Genomic DNA, 24,968 nt, shown 5'->3' on the forward strand with positions numbered 1-24,968 from the left:
CTGTTTATTGGGTGTTGGGGATGGAACCCAGGGTTTTGTGCACCCTTCCAACTGTGCCACATGCCTGCCTTCTGTGTCTTTCTCTTGTCTCCGTTTCAACCCTTTTCTCTCAGAGCCCTGTCTTCCCTACGGGCTCACTTCTGCTGTCCCCACGACACTGCAGATTAGTGGTCACGTAGCTGAGCGCTGTCCCCAGAGTCCATACAAACCACCCCGGTGGAGAGAGCTTCACTTACGTGTTGTTTATGAAAACCTTACACACTTTGCTCCACGGACAAGAGGTCTGGAGGGGAAAACTCCCTGTCAGCTACAGACGCCACCTGGCCTGCCCTCGCTAGTGCTGGGGGCTACAGCCCTGGCCAGCACGCTGGGTTAGTGCAGGGCTGGGGACTGAACCCTGGGCCTTGTGCATGCTAGCCAAGCGCCTGATTGACAGGGTAAGGTCTCACATAACACAGGCTGGCCTGAAACTCAGTGTGTAGCCCCAGCTAGCCTTCAATTTTGCCATCCTTCTGCCTCCGATTTCACAGTGGTGGGATTGCAGGCATGCGGCACCACCCCCAGATGCTTTAGCCTATACATAGTGCGGAGCACCACCCCCACACTGCCGGGAACACCACCATATTGCTGGGAACACTCCCTAACTTACACAGGGCTATATTCCTCTTCTGCCTTAACACCAGCTCCAGTGGGTTTCTGGTGCTTGCAGGCAAATGAATTTTAACCCACTTAATCCATCAGAACTCTCCTCTGAACGATAGCTGTGACTTTCTTCCCTAAAGCATCGCAGCCTGACGACTCCGTTGTCAGGTGTAGAACCACAGGTGGGGGCAGTGAGTAAGCCACAGACACAACCTCCTTAAAACACACTCACAAACCCAGCATGGCGGCAGAAGCCTGAGATCACAGCGCTCTAAAGCCCGAGGCAGGAGGATGGTGAGTTTGAGGCCAGCCTGGGCTACAGAGAGTGAGAAGAGTTTCAAAATAAAGTGAGTAAGAAACTGGCAGCTCGGTTGGTAAAGGGCTTGCTGCACAGGGATGGGTTTGGCTCTCCAGCACCCACGGAAAAAGCAAAGTGTAGTCCACATCAGTAACCACAGCCCCAACGGGGTGAAAGACAGAAGGATCCCTGGGGTTTCCAGATTTCTTGAACCCTGTCCCAAAAATAAATTAATTAATTAATTAAAAAAAATAAAATGTAAGCCTAGCAAGATGGCTCAGTGTATAAAAGTGCTTGTCGCAAGAACCAGCTTTTTTTTTTAAAGATTTATTCATTTATTATATATAAGTACACTGTAGCTGTCTTCAGACACACCAGAAGAGGGCATCGGATCCCATTACAGATGGTTGTGAGCCACCATGTGGTTGCTGGCAACTGAACTCAGGACCTCTGGAAGAGCAGTAGGTGCTCTTAACCGCCGAGCCATCTCTCCAGCCCCCAAGAACCAACTTTTGAAAGTTCACCTCTGACCTCCACATATGCAACGTCACTCACACGCGTGTGTTGCAACTCACACGCGTGTGTTGCACCCACACACAATTTAAAAACCATAAAAAATAAATAAGTAAATAGATAAATAATGAAAAGCGGTGGACAGAGACACCGGGAAAGACTGGAGAGATAGCTCAGTGGTTAAGGACCTGTGCTGCTCTTACAGACAGCCTGGGTCTGGCTCCCACAATGGCCCACAGCCATTTGTAACTCCAGGGCTCCCAGCACCCCTGGCTGCCTCTTACTGTATGCATGTGGTTCACATACACACAGGGAGGCAAACACTCACACACATTGTGCTGGTTAGGGTTTCTATGGCTACGCCGAAACACCATGACCAAAAAGCAAGTTGGCAAGGAAAGGGTTTATTTGGCTCACACTTCCATGTCACTGTTATCACTAAAGAGGGCAGTGCAGGAGCTCAAACAGCAGGATCCCGGAGGCAGGAGCCAGTGCAGAGGAGGCAGGAGCTGGTGCAGAGGAGGCAGGAGCCAGTGCAGAGGCCATGGAGGGATGCTGCTTATTGGCTTGCTCCTCATGGCTTGCTTAGCCTGCTTTCTTATAGAACCCAAGACCACCAGCCCAGGGGTGGAGCCACCCACCATGGGCTGGGTTCTCCCCCATCAATCACTGATTGAGAAAATGCCCTACGGCTGGGTCTCATAAAGGCTCCTTCCTCCCCAATGACTCTAAGTTGTGTCAAGTTAACACATAAAACCAGCCAGTATACATATAAAATGAAAATAAATAATAAATCTAAAATAATAAGAATAGCTGAGAGGTGCTGGTGTCTGCTGTGGAGCCTTTCACTCAAGAGGCAGAAGCAGGTGGATGTCTGTGAGTTCCAGGCCAGCCTGATCTACACAGTGTTCCTGGATAGGGGTGGGGGGCTATGGGTGAGTGTGTGTGTGTGTGTGTGAGAGAGAGAGAGAGATGAACATATGTGTAAGTAAATAAATTAATTAAAGGGAGCGTAGTCATGGGGGTCGTCACAGACCAGGAGGATGCCGATCTTCTGGAATGGAGAGGTTCTCTAAAGCTGAACAGCTGAGTGGCGATGGCTGAGGAGCCCGCGTGTTGAATGGTTCTGCTAAAGACGAATTCTGCTTCGGAGAACCGCTTTCAAATCGGCGAAGGTCAGAGCCACAGCTCCACAGCTGAGCCCTCCGCTAGAGACCTGAGGATTTACCCTGGCGACCAGTTAGGAAGGCTGCCTGGGGCGGAAGAAGGGGCGGGGCGGGTCTCGGGGGTTGGGGTAGGGGAGGTGCCCGGGGTGTGCACCAGGGGGTTGGCAGCCACGTTAGGGACAGGTGGTTTCTAGTCCGCAGTCTTAGGCCAAGTTTACTCAGACTGGGACGTTGCCCGGAGTCCCAGGAATCCTAGACTAGGAGAAGACGGTCTACCAGGATCCCAGATCACGGGGCTCCCCAGACCCCGGGGTACTCTTCTTGACTGTCTCCAGGCGCCAGGCAGGGATTGGATCGTCCCCGCTGCCTCGGAGCAGGCCACCAGGTGAGCTCCGGGAGGGTCCTGTCCATACCAGCAGCTGGAGCAATCTGCAGAATGGAGGAGTCTCTCTATCGATCACGTACATCCCCCCAAAACCCCCACTTCCCGGGACACAGTCTCCAGGAGTCCCTACATCGTGTCCCAGACTCGTACACTGGGTTTACAAGTTGCAAAGCTACAAGTTCCACTGAAAAGACTTTACTCTTTGTGTGTGTGTGTGTGTGTGTGTGTGTGTGTGTGTGTGTGTGTGTGTGTGTGCGCGCGCGCCCGCGTGAATGCGTGCCTGTCTGTCTGTCTAGTTTTTCTTCTGTAGTTCTGGCTGGCCTTGAACTCAGAGATCCTTCTATCTCTTCCTCTTCAGTGCTGGGATTAAACCCATGTGCCACCACACCCTACTATTTTTATTAATTCATATTTACACCAAGTAATGGGTTTCATACATACTTTATTTTTATGGAACTAGGTCTACTGGGTCGATAGTGGCCAAGCAGGAAAAAGTTCCTGCCACCAAGCCTCATGAGGATTCTCAGGACTCAGAGTTAAAGGCGAGAACGGACTCCCACCTGTTATCCTCTGACCTCCACATCCTAACGCACATACACATTCAACACATATGCAACAATAACATCTAATTCTTTTTACTTAAGTTCAAATTAAGAAAAAGAGAAGCAGTTCTTCCAACACCCACCCTTCCAGCTCTACCCACACCACTCCAAAATATCCAACCAGAAACAAACAAACAAAAAAAAAAAAAAACCAGCCAGCGCAGATCAACATGTGTTCGTTCTGGAAGGAGGCCCCGAGGTCGAGGCTGGATCACTCAGGCTGGCAGCCCCTGTGCAGAACTTGTGCTTCAGAGTCTCAGGCTGTTCCTGATTTAGCTCCATTGATGCAGGTCAGCTGTGTCTAATCCTGCCAACGTACCATTTGCTCTTCTGAGGTTAGGCCTTTCACTTCTTCAGTGTATTCCCCTCCCTGTCTTGGAAATATGAATAACAGAGATCTGGTTTCATCATTTCCTTTGTTTTTTCGCTAGTAGCCTTGACAGTCCTGTAACTCTGTAGTCTGTACACCAGGCTGGCCTTGAACTCGGAGATCCGCCTGGCTCTGCACAAACCTGATTTTAAACAATGTCCGTGTGCTGATTAGTTTGATGTCAAACTGACACAGGCTAAAATGACCCAAGAAGAGGTTATCACAACTGAACAGACGCCCCCATTAGTTTGGCCCATGGTTCATTGTTTAAATTAATGATTGATGTGAGAGGGCCCAGTCCTTTCTTTTGGAACCCTGGGCTGGTGGTCCTGGGTTCTATAAGAAAGCAGGCTGAGCAAGCCCTGAGGAACAAGCCAGGAAGCAGCACCCTCCATGGCCTCTGCCTCAGCTCCTGCCTCCAGCGAGGTCCCTGCCCTGATTTCTGGATAAAGGACTACAGGCTATAAGCTAAAATAAACCCTTTACTCCCAAAGGTGCTATCGCTGTTTTTTCTCACAGCTATAGAAAACCTACCTAAGACAAATTATCTAAATGTCTCCAGAGAATTGCAACAAATAAACCAGTCCGAGGGACAGAATTCATATGAAGACAAAGGGTTCCTTAAAGGACCACCCACCTCTTACGCAGCCAGTTAAAACTGCAATGGGGTTACTTTTCAAAATATGGCTAATGTGTACATCTGGGGAGATGGCCGAATCCATAAAGCATTTGCCTGGTGTGATGGTTCCTATATGCTAGGTCCAGAGAGTGGCACTATTAGAAGGTGTGGCCCTGTTGGAGTAGGTGTGTCACTGTGAGTGTGGGATTTAAGATCCTATTCTAGCCTGGGGTTCAGTCTTCCACCAGCAGCCTGCAGATGAAAATGTTGAACTCTCAACATGCCTGCCTGGACACTGCCATGCTCCCACCTTGATGATAATGGACTGAACCGCTGAGCCTGTAAGCCAGCCCCTATCAAATGTTGTCCTTATAAGACTTGCCTTGGTCATGGTGTCTGTTCACAGCAGTAAAACCCTAACTAAGACACCTGGCAAACATAGGGACCTAGGTTCAGATCCCCAGCACCCACAGAAAAAGCCAGAGCAAGATGAGCACAGGGGTAAACCCAGCACTGGGAAGGCTGAGAAGGGAAGGGGGCGGGGTGTCTCTGGAGTTTACTAACTATCCAGGTTGGCCTGCTCTGGGAGCTCCAACAGAAAACAGCTGGAGAGCATGAGGAGGGAGCTTCAGCTGGACTCCCAGCCTCTGCACACACCAACGCACATACACGCCTGGCTAATTTGTGAGCATTAGGATACTGTTTTTTACCTTATTCTGCTTTGTACTCCTTGGGTAGCTAATTAGAAATCTTTTTTTTTTTTATTTGTTTTGGGTTTTTCTGTTTTCTTTCTTTTTTCTTTCCTTTTTTCTTTTTCTTTTCTTTCTTTTTTCTTTTTCTTTTTCTTTTTGAAATATGGTCTTACATATTATCCCATGCAATTTACTGTGTAGCCCTTATGGTGATCTCAAATGTACTGAAATCCTCCTGCCTCCACCTCTTGAGTGCTGGAATTAACTAGGCATGGTAGTGTGTGCCTTTGATGCCAGCAGAGGCAGCCTTGTCTGCAGAGTGAATTCCAGGACAGCTAGGGCTACATTGGGAAACCTTGTGGCAGGAGAGCAGGGGAAGGGTCAGGGGAATGGGCTGGGGCTGGGGGTGACTTGTTTTACTTTTATGTATGTATGAGTACTGTGTTAGGGGTGCGCTCCCATGCAGGTGCTCATGAAGACTAAAGAGTGTACGGTTCTCCTCCTGAAGCCGGAGTTGCAGGCAGTTGTGAGCTGCTGATTGTGGGAGCTGGGAACTGAACTAGGGTCCTCGGTGGGAGCAGCAAGAGCTCTTAAGCACTGAGCCAACTTCCCAGCCCCACTTTCAGATCTTTTAAGCAAATTCTTACATTGTTATCTCTCAACTTTTAGACAATGTAACCACTGAACACATTGGATGAAACAGGAAACAACTGCCTCAGCTCCACAATTTCTGCCCTTTCTTCTAAGCAGAAAAGTCACTCCTAGCTTCTTTCTTGCTACTTTGTTAATGTTTAAAAATTGTATTTCTGAACTGGAGGAGTAGGTCAGAAGTAGAGCCCCTGCCTAGAATCCCCCAGTGAGGGGCTGGGGGCGTGGCTCAGTGGTAGAGCCAGGGACTGGAAGTGTAGGGTTCAGTGGTAGAGTGCTAGCCTAGAATTAGGGAGAACCTAAGTTCAAACCTCAATACGGCAAAAACAAATAAAACAGATATTAGAACAATGTGTCACTACACTGAGCTCAGCTTTTCTTTTTTTTTTTTTTTTTTTTCCCGGAGCTGGGGACCGAACCCAGGGCCTTGCGCTTCCTAGGCAAGCGCTCTGCCACTGAGCCAAATCCCCAACCCCGAGCTCAGCTTTTCTATATGAGTATGTTTTAAAGTTTTGGAAAAGGGTTGGGTAGTAGTTTAGTGGATACACACACACACACACACACACATACACACACATACATATACAGAGAGAGAGAGAGAGAGAGAGAGAGAGAGAGAGAGAACGATTAGCTAGAAATGAGGCAGTATGGAATGGGCCCAGTGGTCCAGACTCTGGAGAACTGTGCACCGGATTTCCTAGCTATTGAGTGACAGAGTGGGAAGCCTCTGCTCAAACCAGATCGAAGTGCAGCCACTCATGCCCAATGCCACATAAACAATCAGGAAGCCAGTAAATCACGAATCCCTGAAAGAGGTCCACCTGAGTCAGCGGTAAAGAAAGTCCTTTCTATTTCCTTCAGAAGGAATCCAGATGCAACCAGATTTTAGCCCCCCCAGTTCTGTTTTTGTGTTAGCCACTTACACAGCCTACCAAACACATGCTGCCTTGTTTTTCAAATCTCCTGTCAAAACCCGTCAGATCTGAGAACCAGGTATGGTGGTGTGTGCCTGTCAACCTAGCACTCTGGAGGTTAGGGCAGGAGGGTCATGAGTTCAAAGTCAGCCTCAGTACACAGTATGATCTTGTCTCAAAATGAAAATAGAACCTGGCTTGGTGGTACACACCTTTAATCCCAGCACTGGGGAGTCAGAGGCAGTGAGTTTCAGGACAGCCAGGGCTATGCAGAGAAACCCTCTCTCAAACCCACCGGTGCCCCCAAAATACCACCCATTCAGTCTGTGCGTTTCCCATGATTCTGTGCTCTACCCTTGTTTTACAGGTTACTTGCTTAAGGGAGTTGAGCGTATCTTCTGCCCTTCTAAACCTCAGTTTCCCTTGGTGGAAAACAGCATCTACATCACGGGGTTGCCGGGCTCTGAGAGAATTTCCAAACCCTTCCCAGAACCTAAAGCAACCTAGAGCAACGTAGATGTGCAGTCAGCATATCTGGTAAAGGGCATTCACTGTGTTCTCTGGACACAGTGCCACAGTGTGTAAGGGTGTGTATGTGTGTGTACAAGGGTAAGTGCGTGCATGTGAGTGTGTGCGTGTGTGTGAGTGTGCGTGTATATGTGTGTGCATGCGTGCGTGTATGCACATGTGTATGTGGGCGTGTGCATGTGTGTGTGTGCATGTGTATGTGTGTATGTGTGTGTGCGCATGTGTGTAACATGACTCTTCCATTCTCCTAGTAAAGACAGTTCCTTAACTACTGCAGCTTCTTCAGCTCTGAAGACTGTTAACTGTTCTTGGGTCTTCTCTGGTTCCTTCCTTCCTTCCTTCCTTTCTTCCTTCCTTCCTTCCTTCCTTCCTTTCTCTTTGACCATATTGCAGGTTACCTAGGGCCTGAGAGACCAACACTTTGCTGAGCTCCAGCCCCAGCACCCGCTCTTGTTTTTTGGTGCTGTTGTTATTTAAGACTTGGTTTTAGGCAGCCCAGGCCTCACGTTTGCTTTGTAGTCAAGGACGAGTTTGACCTTCTGACGCTCCCAGCTCTGAGTGCTGGGGTCACAAGTGTGTACTTTCATGCCTGGTTTATGCAGTGCTGGGGCTCAATCCCAGCGCATTGTGAATGCCAGACGATTGCTCTATCAACCCTACAGCTGCCTTAGTCAGGGTTTTACTGCTGGGAACAGACACCATGACCGAGGCAAGTCTTCTCTTTTTTTTTTTTTTTTTTTTTTTTCGGGGCTGGGGACTGAACCAGGACCTTGCGCTTCCTAGGTAAGCGCTCTACCACTGAGCCAAATCCCCAACCCCAAGGCAAGTCTTATAAGGACAGCATTTAACTGGGACTGGCTTACAGGTTCAGAGGTTCCGTCTATCATCATCAAGGTGGGAGCATGGCAGTGTCCAGGCAGGCATGGTTCTACGTCTTCATCTGAAGACCGATAGTGGAAGACTGATCTCCAGGCAGCTAGGGTGAGGGTCTAAAGCCCACGCCCACAGTGACACACCTACTCCAACAGGGCCACCCCTCCTAATAGTGCCATACCCTGGCCCAGGCGTGTACAAACCATCACAGCAGCCCAGCATTTCTTTTCTTATTGGCTCTCTCTTCCTGTGTATCTTTTTATCCCCACAGTCTCACACGGTCACTTGGTGACCTAGATTTTTTTTTTTAAACTGAGCCTCTTCTCTGTCTTTCTTGAATTCAGCCAGAGACCCAGTGGGACGGTCAGACAGGCCCTCTGTGTCAGCTCTGTCACACACACAGGTTCCTCCTGTCCTGCCGCAAGGTTGCCATATGGAACCCGCGTTCTGGCACTCAGCATCATCGTGTAAGGCCTTCACAACTGCAGCAGCCATTTGTCAAGGGCCCCGAGGGCGTTTGCTTTCCCCACAGCTGTTACGGTTAGCAAGAATGAGACAGCACGGACTCCGACACGCCAGCTGGAGCCGGACGCTTTAGGAGTCCAGACATTTTTTTTATTTTTAAAGTGTATTTATTTATTATGAGATAGGCTTGTCTCCAACTCTGTAACCAAGGATGGCCTTGAATGCAAGATCCTCTGCCTTTACCGCTAGATCAGAGGTTCTCAACCCGTGGGTCGCGACCCCCTTGGGAGTCACATGTCACATATTTACATTACGACTCATAACAGTAGCAAAATTATAGGTATGAAGTAGCAATGAAATATTTTATGGTTGGGGGGCGCACAACATAAGGTTCTGCCGTAAAGGGTCACAGCATTAGGAAGGTTCTAGAGTGCTGGGATTGCAGGTGTGAGCGAGCGTCCACATCCGGCTCTGACAATCAAAGTTCATCCTTTTAAAAGTTATTTTTATTTATTTACTTATTGTGTGTGTGTCTGTGTGTGTGTGGGGGGGGTTAGTTATTTTTCAATTATGGTAAGCAACTGAAAGAAGAAAGGGTTCGTTTTAGCCCAGGATGCCAGAGGGAGAGCTATGCCATGGCAGTGGCAGCGGGAAGACAGGGTGAAAAGCTGTCTGGTTATTTCATCCACTCAAGAAGCAGAGAGAACAGGAAATGAGAAGCCCACCAACTGTGACGCACTTCCTCCAGCAAAGCCTACATCTTCTAAAGGTTCCCTGGGACTGGAGAAATAGCCAAGTGATTTAGAACATGGGCGGCTCCTCTAGAGGACCCAGGTTCAACTTCCGGTACCTACATGGCCGCTCACAACCATTTCTAATTCCAGTCCTGGGGTTATGTCGCCCTCTTCTGGCCTCACAGGTACTGCATATTCATAGTGCACAGATACATAGGCAGGGACATACATACACCGAAAATTTTAAAAATTAATGTCATTTCCAGCCAGGAAGCTAGCCTCCTGGTCTACAGAATGAGTTTCAGGGCTACACAGAGATACCCTGTCTTTAAAAAAAAAATAAAGGGGGGTTGGGGATTTAGCTCAGTGGTAGAGCGCTTGCCTGGCAAGCGCAAGGCCCTGGGTTCGGTCCCCAGCTCCGAAAAAAAGAAAAAGAAAAAAAATAATAATAAAGGGCTGGAGAGATGGCTCAGTCGTTAAGAGCACTGACTGCTCTTCCAGAGGTCCTGAGTTCAAATCCCAGCAACCACATGGTGGCTCACAACCATCTGTAATGAGGTCTGATGCCCTCTTCTGGTGTGTCTGAAGACAGCTACAGTGTATTTATAATCAATAAAAAAATAAAATAGTTATTTCTAATTGTCTCAGCACCATTTGAAGAAAAGGTAGTCTTTGCCCAGCAATGGCCCCTGTGAGAATGACTAGTACTGCCAAGACGGAGGACTGCGTGTCTTGTTTTGGCTTTGTTTCTACGGGAACCAAAAATAGCCATATTCCTTTCTCTTGTGGTTTATGAAACAAACAAACAAACAAAAAACCCACAGTCATGGTTTTGATTTTCTTGGACTTTTCTGTTCAATCAAACTTCTTGGGAGGCTGGGGGTGTGGCTAGGGTCCCATGATCTAACTCCCTAGCGGGTACAAGGTCCTGGGCTGGATCCCAGAACAGCAAAGCACAAAGAAACTTCTAAGTGGAAGACTGTGTGTAATGTAAGTGCTGGTTGAGTTGCTGGGGATGTTAGCCAGGGCAGGACTGGTCCCAGCATGAGTTTTATAGCTCCCAGCTGCAAGGCCAAGCAGAAATGTATATATAATTTCCATAGTCAACATATGGGGAAGGAAAGCCTTCTGGAATCTTCCCTGGCTATAAACAGGCAGACAATGGTGAGTGGAAAGTTTAGGGGTTGGAGCACCATCTTAAGAAGTCCTAGGTTGGGGTTGGGGATTTAGCTCAGTGGTAGAGCGCTTGCCTAGCAAGCGCAAGGTCCTGGGTTCGGTTCCCAACTCCGAAAAAAAAAAAAAAAAAAAAAGAAGTCCTAGGTTGTTGCTGGGTTGGGTGGGACTCTGAGCAAGATGCCACAGTGCCCAGAATTTAAAACAAAGTTTCCAAATACATTTTAGAGTCCGGTTTGCTGACATGCACCTTAAATACCAAGTTTCCAGTCTATGCAGAAGCTCCAGGCCAACCAGGGATATGAAAACATTAAAGAGTGCAGGATAGGTCAGGATTGGTGGCACACACCTTTAATCCCAGCACTGGGGAGGTAGAGGCAGATTTCTGAGAGTTCCAGGCCAGCATGATCTATAGAGTTTCAGGACAGCCAGGGCTATGCACAGAAACCCTGTGCAGAAAAAGAAAATGCAGAATGGAACCAGAGAGAGGGCTCATCAGGTAAAGAGCCTATATGCTGGAAGGAGCCAACAGACTCCCGAGGTTGTCCTGTGACCTCCACCCCTGCCCACTATGGCATACACACGCAAGCACAGTAAATATTTTTTAATACACAATGTTTTTCTGTTGGTTTGTCCTACAACTGTTAACTGATTAAATTCCCTATTTCTCCTCCCCTTTATTTTGTGGCCCTGGTAAATAAACTTACAGCCATCTTAAGCTTCTTTTTATACTAATCGATTTAATTTTTCTATTTCCTTATAGTGCTGTACATGAATCCATAGCTATGGACATGCTGGGTTAACATTTTACCTCTGAGACATGCCCCAGACTGGTGGGCACACACTATATTTTTAATTAAGGTTTATTTAAGTTTAATAATTTTAAGTGTATAGATGGGTGTGTGTGTGCAGCATATGGATATAGTACCTGTATAGACTGGAAAAGGGTATCAGACTCCTTGGAAATGGAGTTACAAGTGGTTGTGAGCCACCATGTGGTTGCTGGGAATTGAACCCAGATCCTCTGGAAGAGCAGCCAGTGCGCTTAGCCACTGAGTCATCCATCGTCTGGAGTGCTTTAGTGTACAGTGAAATACATACTTACCTTATGACCCCATCATTCCATTCCTAGGTATTTACTCAAGAGAATGCAGCCTATGCCCACATAGACCTTCATGCATGAACACACTCACAGTGGCTTCATTCCTAGCAGCTCCAAATGGGAGACAACTCAAGCGTCCATCAAGGTGAGTGTGTGAACAGATTGTGGTTTGTCTGGTCACTGGCAAATGACTCAGCAAGAAAAAGGGAGTGGAGCTGATGGCTCCATCCAACAATGTGGACGAGCTGCTGTTCCAGAGTCGTGTCAGTCAGAGATCAATCAGGAGCCTGGAATTCCGTAGTCCTTGGAACCATGATTGTTGATGTCCCAGAGCTATGAAGGGGAACCAGAGCAGGCAATGGTGGCGCAGACCTTTGATCCCAGCACTCGGGGGCAGAGGCAGATGGATTTCTTCAGTTCAAGGCACAAACGTATGTTCTCTGCACTTGGGAAGGTCAGGCTTTAAGACCAACCTAGCAAGACCATCTCAGGAAAACCAATACAAAACAAGGAAGACAAACAGGTGGCAAGAGGTTTCCGTGTGGCCTGTCTTTGGCGACTTTGTGGGCTCGTCTTTCTTCCACCCTTCTCTATCCTTACAGTGCCCCCCCCAACACTAAATAGGAGAGGAAAAGAAGGATAGAAAGGAAAGTGGGGGTGACATAGTTAAACTAGTTCCTGCTGATTAGGGGGTGTTGAGTTCCTTGGGGCAAGTTTGATCTTCAGTGTCAGGATATCTGGTTTCTTTTTGTTTTCTTCATTGCTCACGACTACTTGACAAACAGCAACCAATAACAACCAACAGCAAACAACCCACCCCTCCTCTCAGGCCCCACAGTTCCCAGAATTCCACATGTCACACAGCCACAGAAACTCTCTGCTGCTGGCAAAGTCATGCCTCTGCTAGAGCACGAGGCAAATCGTAGTCAGTCGCTGTGGACGGTCTGAAGCAGCCCCACATCCCACACCTGGGAGTAAAAGGAAACCATATTCCCACAATGTTACTGTGTTTTTTAAAGCAACCAAAACTCTCCTTACATTTCAGCGTGTAAAGACACTTGCTGCCAAGACTGATGACCTGAGCTCCATCCCCAGAGCCCACGATGCAGGAGAGAACTGCTCCTGCGAGCTGCCCTCTGACCTCTATATGTGCATACATATGCTTACACACACATGTGCGCGCACGTGCGCACACACACACACACACACACACACGCAATTAAAACATCGTTCTGGGAACTGGAAAGACAGCTCAGTAGTTAACAGCACTTACTGCTCTTGTTAAGGAACTACCTGGTCACAATCACTCTTAACTCCTGTGGTCGGAAACCCAGTGCCCTCAGATGACTTGTATCTCAGGCACCAGACACAAATGGGGTGCACCTACTACATTCATATAGGCAAGACGTTTATTCACATAAAATAACTATTTTTAAAGCATCAGTTTATATTTATTTTATGTGTATGAATGTGTGCCCAACCATGTCTGTGTTCTTTGCTACCTGAGAGACTGAGTCAAGAGGAATTTAAGCCCAGTAGTTCAAGGTCAGCCTGAGCAACATAGGGAGACCTTTACTAACAAATGGAAGGAAGGAAGGAAGGAAGGAAGTAGGGAGGGAGAGAAAAATGAGTACATACAGAGTTGAGTGAGGTGTCACACAGCTGTAATCCCATCACTTGGGAGATAAAGACAGAAGGATAAGAAGCTCAAGGAGAAGGCACTTGCCAGTAAGCTGGACAGCTGAGTTCATCCTCAGAAACGTAGCAGTAGGGACTGAAGAGATGGCTCAGCGGTTAAGAGCACTGACTGGTCTTCCAGAGGTCCTGAGTTCAAATCCCAGCAACCACATGTGGCTCACAACCATCTGTAATGGGATCTGATAACCTCTTCTGGTGTGTCTGAAGACAGCAACAGTGTACTCACACACATAAAATAAATAAAATTTAAAAAAAAAAAGTCGCGGTAGACGGAAAAACTGTCACCTACAAACTTTCCTGATTGCCACACGCATGCTGTAGCATAACTGCATCCACACACACACAACACGCACGATGTAAGACAGTGTTAAAGATAAACATCTAAACGAACAGAAAAAAGAAATCGAAAGGAAGAACAATAAAAAAAGACAGCAGCCCCAGGCTGGATTGGCTTTGCCGGAAGTGCATGTCCAGTATGTCCAGTAGGATGCTAGACAAAACCACATACAGGGAAGTGTCTGGTGCAAGACGGTGTTGCTAGACAAAACCACATACAGGGAAGTGTCTGGTGCAAGACGGTGTTGTCAGCCACACGTGGCAGGAGCCAGGTCTGGAGATTCCTAGTGATGCCATAGATGCGCCAGAAGCTGGAATACAGCCCAGCCGCCTGCCATGTTCCTCTAGCGCCCCCTACCGGAAACCTGTAGCATCGTGGCCCCCGTCAGGGGAGGGAAAGATTTCAAATGACTATTAAAGGGCCCAATTTCAGTTCAATAAATGGTTCATTGACATGTTCTACAGCAGTTCAGTGCTGTGATCCTAGAAGACCTGAGGCTAAGGCATATTCTAATCCGACTTGCACTATAGTGAGACCCTTTATAATAACATCAACAAAAATGAAAACTATGATCACATTCTAGAATACGAAGGCTTGGTGACATGTGTGACGACCTGAGTTCGATCGCCAATGATCCACATGGTGAAAGAAGAGAACTGAAATTGATGTAAAAAGCCAAGTGTGATGGCACATGCCTTTTTAATCCCAGCACTCCCAGGGCAGAAGCAGGTGGATCTCTGTGAGTTCCAGCACAGCCTTGTTTATTTAGCAAGTTCCAGGGCAGCCAGGGCTATATAGTCTGTCTGTCTGTCTGTCTGTCTGTCTGTCTGTCTCTCTCTCTCTCTCTCTCTCTCTCTCTCTCACACACACACACACACACACACACACACACACTCACCTTAAAAAAGAAAAAAAATGGATTTAGAGTGGGAGGACAAAGATAGATGGTTGCATAACTAATGATTTTGTTTTCTTTTGGTGCTCTGGGAACTAATTGGGCTCAGCCTACTCAGGGGTCCTATATCTCATCTATAAGACGGAAGAGGAGGCTGGGTCACCTCATAATGGCTTCTGCATTGCTGCACGTGCTGGGAATGCTAAAAGAGCTGACCCATCCCTGCTGTCTTCAGCACACTGCCCCCAAGTGGCCAGCTGCAATGACAGCAGCTGACTCGGGCAAGGATGTGCTTGCAAGGCTCAAGCGATAAACTGCCTGCATTGATTTCCGACCTGGCAGCGCTGGGGCCTCAGCTGGGCAGTACGGTTGTGTGATTCACACCCCAGGCAGCAACCAAGGCTATAAACATCAGTCTGCCCACCCACCCCCGTCCTAGCCAGTTGTTAACTACTTAGCAACGCTCTAGGACTCCTGAGAGGGATCGTGACTCTACAGGGAGACAGAGACATTTTTAGACTGCCACCTGGAAAATCCCTTGGCAGTGCCACTTCTCCAGTGACAGAGGCCTTGTGACTTGCAGGATTATGGAGCCACGTGTTAGATAGGAAGTACCATCGTAGTCCTTTTTGGAATGTACAGTCATAGGTCCTTGCAGATGGAATGTTAGCAGCATCCCTGGTTACCATGCCAACCAAAGATAACCAACCAACAAACATGCAAGCTCAGACTCTTACCAGTAGCCGAGTATCTGATTTCCCCCACCCAAACTGGTCTCAGCCAGTGATTGGCATTTAGCCTCCAGACTGTGGGAGTGAGGTACCATGCACATCCCCACAGAGGGGCCTGGAGTTCCTACATGCAGCAGACAGGTTTCAAGCTTTGCTTGGCTCAGCCTTGTGCCCCCTCCCTCTACTTCTTTTTCCTCTCCATCTCCCTTTCTTGAGGTTCCAACCAGGGCATCATGCAAATGAGGAAAAAGCTTTTCCTCCTGGCCCAGTCTCTCAGGGACCCAGCCCAATAGGTGAGCACTTTGTTTTTATTTTCATTTACTCGTACTCAAAAAAAGAAAAAAGCTTTATTTATCTTATGTGTAGGGGTGTTTTGCCTGCATGCATGCCTGTGTAACGCATGTATGCCTGGTGCCCACAGAAGCTAGGAGAGGGTGTCAGATCCCCTGAAGCTGGAGTTAGGGTAGTTATGACCCACCATGTAGATGCTAGGGAATTCAACCAGTCCTCTACAAGAGAAGCAAGTGCTCTTGACCACTGGTCCATTGGTCCAGCCCCATTCATCTGTCTTTCTTCTTCTTCCTCCTCCTCCTCTTCTTGAGACCAGCTCTCCCTGTGTAACCCTTGCTGGTCTGCAACCCACTGTGTAGACCAGGATGGCACAAACTCAGAGTTTGTCTACCATCTGCCTCAGGAGCAGGTTAAAGGTGTGGGCCACTGAACTTGGCAAGAAAAGGAAAATATTTTTAGAGAAAAGTTTAAGAAAAGGGGGAGTAGGTTTGGTGGTGAGGCCTTACAATTATAGAGAAGACAGCCAGGGAAGGGCTCAGAAATGTGGCCACCTTTAAGCAGATACCTGAAGGGCATACAGAAGTGTGCATCATTCTCAGACGGAGGGACAGCAAGCCTGAGGCCCTGAGTTGTGAGGGCCTGTGTGGCTGAGTCAGAGTGAGGGAGAAGAGGGGAGAGAGACAGTGGGCAGACAGTGTGGAACCTTACAGCCCCCAGAGAGGATTCTGCCTGTAGCTTGAGAGCAGGGAGTCAGGGGTTCTGAGCTGCACAGGACAGCACCTGACCACATTCCCCCTACAAGGAAGGAAGCACAGAGCCAGGAGATGGCGGTGGTGCAGTCGAGAGCCAATGAGACCTAAGGTTCAAAGATCATCTCTGACAGGCCATCAGAGCAGCCACCAAACGAGGTACCCCAGTAGAAGCCTAGAATGGGGAGAAGGTTCCTAGGAGCTAGGTGATGACAGCGACATGTTGCTGGTGACTCCAGTAAAGTAGGAACTACAGGCTTTGAATCACGGCAGTCATCGATGACCTTGACATTACAGCGTGTTTAGAAAAGGTTCACCACCTGGGCATGGTGATACAAACCTGTAACACCAGCAAGTGGGAGGTGAAGGCTGGTGGAGTTCATGGTCAGCCTTGGCTACATAGCAAGTTTGAGAGTAGCCTGGGCTACATGAAACCCCTTCTTGGGGGGAAGAAAAGGAAGGAAGGAAATTGAAAGATTCAAGAGGGGCTGGAGAAATGCCTGCCGTTAAGAGCACTGACTGCTCTTCCAGAGGTCCTGAGTTCAAATCGCAACAAGTACATGGTGGCTCACAACCATCTGTAATGGTATCTGATGCCCTCTTCCGGTGTGTCTGACAGCTACAATGTACTCATATAAATTAAAATAAATCTTTCTAAAAAAGCAAAGAGTCAAGAGATACTGATGGCAGAAACCACAGATGTAGGTATTTATGGACTTTTTATTCTTGGATCTTGATTTTAGAGCCTTTCCTAGGCTGATCTAGAACTTAGAATGTTCTGGAATCATGGGTACATGTACTACTGTGCACGCACGGCTAAGTGGGATGAGGAGCAAATTTTACTATAAAGAGGCAAAGGAGTCAGGTGTGGCCTGGCTCATTTGTAGAGCCACTACCCAGAATTCACCAGTGCGGGTGTGAGGTGCAGCTCAATGATAGACTAATTGGCTAGCACACAGGCCCCGAATTACACCCTCAGTACTGTGGGAGTTGGGGGTGTGGAGAGAGAGAAAGGAGAAAGGAAGAGTAGCCAGACATGAAACAGTCTCTAAGTGCAGCGTTCATGTAAAGGAAGGCTACATTCAAGGAAGGCCAATGGAGGGCAGTCTCTAGTTCAAGAAACCACGTAGCTCCAAGTCCACTTACAGACTGGAGTAGCTAAAAGGTTAGAAAACAGGAAAGCAGGCTGGAGAGATGGCTCAGTGGTTAAGGGCACTGACTGTTCTTCCAGAGGTCCTGAGTTCAATTCCCAGCAACCACATGGTGGCTCACAACCATCTATAATGAGATCTGATGCCCTCTTCTGGTGTGTCTGAAGACAGCTACAGTGTACTTATATATAATAAATAAATCTTTTAAAAAAACAAACAAACAGGAAAAGGGACTAAAGGATTTCCCTTTTGGCCAGCAGTTAACCATTGCTAGGGCTAACCAGTGAGTACTCAGTTTAAAAGAATCAGGTGATCCAAAAAAACTATCTCGTGGCCAGTCATTAGGGATGGATTGGAATGCCAATGGGGAAGTCAAGAATCAGGAAAAACAGCTGGGTATGGTGGCTCACACCATGAATCCTGAAGCAGAGGCAGGTGAGTTCAAGGCCAATCTGTTCTACATAAGGTGTTCCAGGTCAGCTAGCACCTATAGTGAGACTCTGTCACAAAAACAGAACAAAGCAGAAACCACAAAACAAACAAAAAACAAAATAAACCGAAATGGTTCTAGGGACCATATGACTTCAGTTTGGGGAATTGTTTGACAAGATGGGGGAGCCTTATAAAAATGGGATGGCCGTGGCTAACACTTGGGAGGCAGAGGGGGACGCTGGGTTTAAGGACAATAGCCTAGACATCACAGGGAAGAGGAAGGGAGAAAGGGAAGGAAGAAGGAAGGGAGGGAGGGAGGAAGATGGGAGGAGAGAAAGAGGAAAGAATAAATGAGAATCTGATTCCCAGGTAGCGCTGAAGAGAGAGTGATGGGGTGGGGCTTGTAGGTGGATATTTTTCAAAACCTACTTTGCTAAGGGTTCTTAAACACTTTAACTTCCCCTCTAGCCCACCGCCCGCCAGAGGTAGTGGAAAGGAAGGATTAACAGGGCAAAGGAGGATGTGGGCTGTTTAGAAGCAGTTCTCTGGGGCGATTCCCATCTTCTTTGTCAGGATATCAGCAGTTCAGTTCACAGGAATCATCGCTAGCTTAACCCACTTGCAAACACCACTCTCGAATCAGCAATGGCAGTTTGATTCAGAAGAAACCACCAGGCTCTGTCAACTGGACTCAAGTCCAAGGAAAGGGCAAGAAGTCCCCAGAACACCATCAGAGTCCTTTGGTGCGTTTCTCTCTATGAAGTCGTGACAAAGGATGATCAGCAAAGAGTGGCAGCATGCTGAACCAATGCCCATCATCGTCAATGAAGACCAGCAAAGAGTGGCAAGGTGAACCTATACCACAAGCATCGTCCACTGTCTGTTGGATTATATTTATACCCTTTCCAAACATCCCATGTTCTCTCGTGTGTCTGCTCTAGCAAAATATCAAATGCCCTTTTCCCAGGCAGCTTCCAGAAAAACATGTCTGTCTTCAGTCAAACAGCTTCCCACATGTCTGCTTCAGCAGAAACATCTTCTCGTAAGACAGTTTCCAGAAAAACATCACATGACACAACCGAATCTCCAGATAAACCAGAAGTTTCCACTTCAGGGACTTAACTTCACAGAGACGTGAGGCTGCCAAGTAAGACTGTATTGTTCCTGTGGGTATAGGCACAGAGGAACTCAGAGCTGGAATTCAAACTACACTAGGTGTGAGAAGAAGCTAAGGGGTCGAGAGCGCATGCAAGACTTTTAATGGTCAGCCATGGACTTGAAGCTGAAAGGGTGTAGGAACATAGGATTGGTGACCAAAGTGACCTGGAAGGGTCGTAGGTCTCCAAGACACCAGAGAAAGTGAAGGAGAAAAGGAAATGATGGGCCCTGGGTCAGAATATGGTAGGCGGTGGACTCACCCCCACTCTGTAACAGATCTTCAGAAGGGGGCCTGGTGGAGGGTAGAGACGGAATGATCTGGGTGCTCAGAGGAGCAAGGACGCTACTACTGGTCTGGAAGGAGCAAGAGAGGACATAAGAGGAGACTTGGATTCTAAAATAAGTTCAGGAAGAAAGTGACGAGATATATAGTAAATTCCAAGGCCCAAGTGGATGGCACAAGTCTGAGCAGTATGGTTTTCCCCTCATTGTTGTTTGTAAAAGGTCTATGTGGGACAGGCTAAACTCAAATTCTCCTGCCTCTGCTCCAGAGTGCTGTCATTACAGGCAGGCATGCACTCCACCACACCCTGCTGGGACTATATTAGACTTGGAGGGGGTCTTTGGCCCCGGAGGAACAGGTGTGCTCTATATCCTTGTCTGCTGCCAGGCATCCTGACTAGGTCTGTGACCTTGGGAGGCTGACGCACCGACTCCACTTCACCCAGAGGACACCGGCGTCAGGACATGGGAGCCCAGCCCTCGCGACGGCGGATGACCGAAGCTCAGCACATGGCTTTGGCCGAGCTGCCCCCGGAGTTGCTGCTGCAGGTGCTGAGCCATGTGCCTCCTCGCGCGTTAGTGACCCGCTGCCGGCCGGTGTGCCGCGCCTGGCGCGACCTAGTAGATGGCCCAAGCGTATGGCTGCTGCAACTGGCTCGCGACCGCAGCGCGGAGGGCAGAGCCCTCTACGCCTTGGCCCAGAGCTGCCCGGCCGACCGCAACGGCCACGACGACTTCCCACTCTGTGCTCTGGCCCGCTTCTGCCTGCTAGCGCCGCTTGGCCGCAACCTCATCTACAACTCCTGCGGAGAACGTGGGTACCACCGGGCGGGACCTATCCCCGGAGGCGGGACCTTCTGGTTGGTGGGAGGGGCCTGACACTTCGTGAAATGTGCAATCTGTGAACCCGGCCAACGATAGAGGGCGGAGCCTTACGCCAAAAAGGCGGGACTTGGAAGCCCCGGGAGACCCAAGCGGGGGGCGGGGCTTAGGGTCAGTGAGGAAAAAGAAAAGCCGGCTTAGAGGGCGTGGCCTACGAAGGTGCTAAAATGTAGCGGATTGGGCAAGGGTGGAAGGCTCACACCGTTGCATAAAACATAGTGTGCGCCACCTGAGCGGGTGGGCGGGGCAAGGCGGAAGTCTGGAGGGTAGAAAGGTGGAACCAAGGGAGACTTAAGGGTCTGCGGAAGACAAAGCTGATAGCAGAAACAAGTTGGGTGACAGGGTCGGTGGGACCAGGAATACAGGCACTTGAAAGATGGGGTCAGTAGGAAGCTGCTAGATTGAAATGTACTGGGAAGAAGCTGATGGGCAAACTGGGAGGCCTCTGCCCCTCAAACTGGTGTGTGTGTGTGTGTGTGTGTGTGTGTGTGTGTGTGTGTGTGTGTGTGTGTGAATGCTATATACTCAGCCCCTTTGTATTCTACAGAGGGCTTCAGAGGTTGGGAAGTGGAACATGGCGGGAACGGCTGGGCTGTGGAAAAGAATCTGACGATGGTGCCAGGGGCTCCTTCTCAAACCTGCTTCGTGACTTCTTTTGAGTGAGTGGCCCCTGATGCCTAGGGGGTGGGTCCAAAGACAGGGAGGGTTCTGCTTCAGGCTGCTAATCCTACTTCCACCCTCCCTTTCCCTCCTTCATTCTTTCAACAAATATTTTTTTTTTTCCGAGCTGGGGACCGAACCGAGGGCCTTGTGCTTGCTAGGCAAGCTCTCTTCCACTGAACTAAATCCCCAACCCCTCTTAATTATTTTTTAAATTATGTGTATGTGTGCAGAGGTGAGCTTTGCTTGTGAGTGCAGGCACCCAAAGAGACCAGAAGAAGGTGTTAGAGCCCCTGGAGCTGGCACTCTGGGCTTTTTATATGACTATTGGGTATGGAACTCAGGTCTTCACGCAAGGCAAGCATTTTACCTACTGAGCCATCTCCCTAACCCCTGACCTCCGGCATGCTGGGATTCCAGGTATGTGCTACCACATCGCTTCTGACTCTGGTCATTGTTTGTTTGGTGCTGGTGCTCTGTGATACTAGGAATGAGACCCAGGTCTTCAGGAATGATAGCATTGAATCGTGTCCGTAATTCTGCTAAATCTATCAACATGGGTATTTTCCTTCCTCAACTTATAATGAGAAACTAAAACATAGAGGACAGCTAATATCTAAAATATAGGGCTGGGAATAACGGCACAAGCCTTCAATCCCAACATTCCCATGGTAGAGGCAGGTAGAACTCTGTGAGTTTGAGGCCAGCTTGGTCTACATAACGAGTTGCAAGTCAGTCAGAACCACATAGTGAGATCCTGTCTCAAAGTAATAAATATATATAAATAAAAAATAAATGGTCGAGTTGGTATTTGAACTCAGATAATCTGGCTCCGAATTTTCTGATTTTTTTTTTCTCCTGAGACAGAAGTCTCGTATAGGCCAGGCTGATATCTAACTCATTGTGTAGGGGAGACTGGCCTTGAATTACTGATTCTCCGGCTTCCACTTCCCAAGTACTGGCAGTACAGGCCCATGCTACCATACTCATTCCATCTAGCATTTATGAAGTTCCTACGCATACTTAGGTTTGCCCTGACACAGCTTATTTCCACTAATAAGCATTTATGTCGTCTTTTGGGCCCCCAGAATCTTGAGGCCCTAGAATTCCCTGCTCAGCTGCCTAGTATGTGGGGCCTCCAGCATGAAGATTAGCATCCTGGGAGCAGAGCAGGGTGAAAATGGGAATGGTTGTTTGCGATGCACCATCCACCATCCACCTTATTCCAAAAAGCAAGCTGAGCAGGATGGTGATCATGAGGGGCTCTGTGGAGGTAGTTTTAGAACGGTCTCAGCCCCAGCATCTCCCTCCCAGGTGGTGCTTCAAGAGGCAGCTTGTAGACCTGGTGAAGGAAGGAGTGTGGCAGGAGCTGCTGGACAGTGCCCAGATTGAGATCTACATAGCTGACTGGTGAGAACGACTGATAGAGCCACCCAGAGCCACAGCGATGGTAGCTAGAGTGGGCTACAGGGATAGCTCAGTCTCGCCCCCATCAGCTCCACTGGGTTGGGCTCCCCTTTTCGGGAGGTACTTACAGCAGCAGAGCTAAAGAGCAGAGGAACCCTGTTAAGTCCTGAGAGTCTCTTCCTGTATTCTTCCCCCACCTCTTCCCAGGCATTGTGCACACAAGCCCACTGAATGTGGTCATTCCACTCAGAGCCAACCCGAAAGTCTTGTGGATTGTCAAGGCTTCTAACGAGTTGGCAGCACTGGCCCAAGAACTGAAGCTCACAGAGGGTGATGGAGATGAAACCCTAGCTAGAGGCACAGGAGTCTCCTGAAAATCATTTGCTCTTTTTTCTTGGGTTCTGGTTTCTTCTTCGGGTCAATACGTTCCTGTCTAGGCATGGCTCCTTCCTAAAACACCTTAGTTCTACTAAATATAAAGATATATAATAAATATAATAATATAATATATAATAATAATAATATAATATAAGTCTTCCAGGCCTTTTCCTTAGGCTTGGCTCCTCCCACATGATTTAGCTCCGCCCCAGCACTCAGACTCATAAGTACCTAGATGCTCTTAAGAGGATTAGGTGCAGGGAAGTACAGCCCTCAGCCTCCCTCCTCCCTACCCAGACTGCTGGCTGGGTGGCAGGGACCTGCAGATGCACTACCTATCACCTTACAGGTGGGGCGCCCGTGAGAACTGCGGCTGCATCTACAGGCTTCGGGTCCGCCTACTGGACGAACATGAAAACGAAGTGGTCAAGTTCTCTGCCTCACCCAACCCAGTCCTTCAGTGGACTGAGAGGAGCTGCCGACAAGTGAGTCCGGACTGCTCACTCAACCCTGGCCTGCTCCAAGGTGCCTGCACGCAACAGTCATCCTGCTGATTTCCGGTTTTATTGATAGGATCTTTGCCCTTACATTACCTCTAGACTCCGCTCCAAGATTTACCGATTGAGCAGTCCAGTTTATTAGAGCAATGGCCCAGTCATGCAGTGTTTATTGAATACCTACTATGTTTGAGGCACCCTTAAAGGGGCTGAAATGCATGAACTTGGCCCGTTACTATCCTAGAGTTGAGAAGTTGAGGCACAGAGAGCCAGAGTGGCCTTAAATCTCACAAAACCATGCAGGAGCCAGGCCTGATTGTGCACACTTCAATTCACAGCACTTTAGGAGACTGAGGTGGGAGGATCAGGAGTTCAAGACCAGCCTGAGCTACCTGAAACCCTGTTTCAATAAGTGGTGGCGCGGGGTTGGGGATTTAGCTCAGTGGTAGAGCAAGCACAAGGCCCTGGGTTTGGTCCCCAGCTCCGAAAAAAAGAAAAAAAAAAAAAATAAGTGGTGGCACAGGCCTTGAGAGGCAGAGTCAGGTAGATCTCTGAGTCTGAGGGCAGCCTGGGCTGCATAGAACCTCTCTCAATCAACCAGCAACAAATGGAGATAAAATTGAGGGAGGTGTCTGAAGATAAAATTGGAGGAGGGTGCCAAAGTATTGGCTCATCATGTCCCCTAAAGCCTCTCACATGGTCTCATTTCCTACCCGAGCCCATTCCTATGCCTCTGTCTGCTGCAAGCACTCTTACCTCAGGACCTTTGCCCTGTTTATCATCTGTAATGCTTTCTCCAGAGCCTCACATGGCTCCCAGGCCTTCTGGTCTCTCCTCCAACATCACCCCCATGAGGCGTTCCCTCGTTCATTTTCACACTTACCTGCCTCCTTCCCTCCCAGAGAATGCCCACTGCCCTGTGCACGCCAGGTCTTCAGCGCCCAGCCCCTCCTTTAGCTGCTGAGCTCACTGCTGTGCCCCCAGCGCCTAGCATATGGCTGGGGAGTCTGCCGGATGGGGAAAGAGGAGTCCACCAGTCTCACCGTCCCTCTCCTGTCCCACAGGTCTCTCACATCTTCACTGACTTTGGCAAGGGCATCCGCTATGTGTCCTTTGAGCAGTATGGAAGAGACACTCGTTCCTGGGTGGGACACTATGGTGCCCTCGTGACCCACTCCACTGTGCGGGTCAGGATCCGTCTGTCCTAGCTGACTGGCTTGACACACTGCCTTCTCCTGGATGGAATTAAAACCAAAGGTGGTTTTGCAGTCCCCAGCTGACAGCTATCTGGGGGGAAAAGGAGATCCTGGGTGGCCCTCCTGCTGGGACAAACCAGGGACTACCAGCTTGTTCAGAGCCTCCGTCTCTCAAGCAGGGACTACCATGAGGTGACGCAGTCATCTCTAGGTTGCTAAGCCTGAGACCCACTTCATGTGTGGATCCCAGGGGGTAAACTGTTCAAAACAGCAGACCGAGCCGGACCTGACAGCACACACTTCTAGTCCCAGCATTCTAGGTAGATGCAGGAGGGTTGGGAGTTCAAAGTCATCCTCAGCTACATGAGAGCCTGTCAAAAACAAAACAAAAAAACAAACAAAAACATCCAACAAACCAAGCTTGGAATTATAACAAAAGGCTACTTAAAAGAATACAGTGACAAAATTTTTTAATTGTGTGTCTGTGTGTGGGTATGTAC

At 48.7% G+C, this 24,968-nt stretch overlaps 1 protein-coding gene across 8 annotated transcripts; it reads left to right on the top strand.

Annotated features, from left to right (window-relative positions):
- The first annotated feature begins 2,835 nt into the window (after window positions 1–2,835).
- Fbxo17 (F-box protein 17) lies at window positions 2,836–24,942 on the top strand. Of its 8 annotated transcripts, none has more exons than XM_087653200.1 (7): window positions 2,836–3,004; window positions 11,755–11,869; window positions 19,837–20,262; window positions 20,878–20,989; window positions 22,305–22,400; window positions 23,125–23,300; window positions 24,337–24,942. In XM_087653200.1, the coding sequence occupies exons 3-7, from the start codon at window positions 19,914–19,916 to the stop codon at window positions 24,354–24,356; spliced, it is 753 nt and encodes a 250-aa protein (XP_087509326.1). In that variant the 5' UTR covers window positions 2,836–3,004; window positions 11,755–11,869; window positions 19,837–19,913; the 3' UTR covers window positions 24,357–24,942.
- Window positions 24,943–24,968: the final 26 nt, after the last annotated feature.

This window comes from Rattus norvegicus, chromosome 1 (assembly GCF_021556685.1).
Source record: "Rattus norvegicus strain SHRSP/BbbUtx chromosome 1, alternate assembly SHRSP_T2T, whole genome shotgun sequence".
Taxonomy (NCBI): Eukaryota; Metazoa; Chordata; class Mammalia; order Rodentia; family Muridae; genus Rattus; species Rattus norvegicus.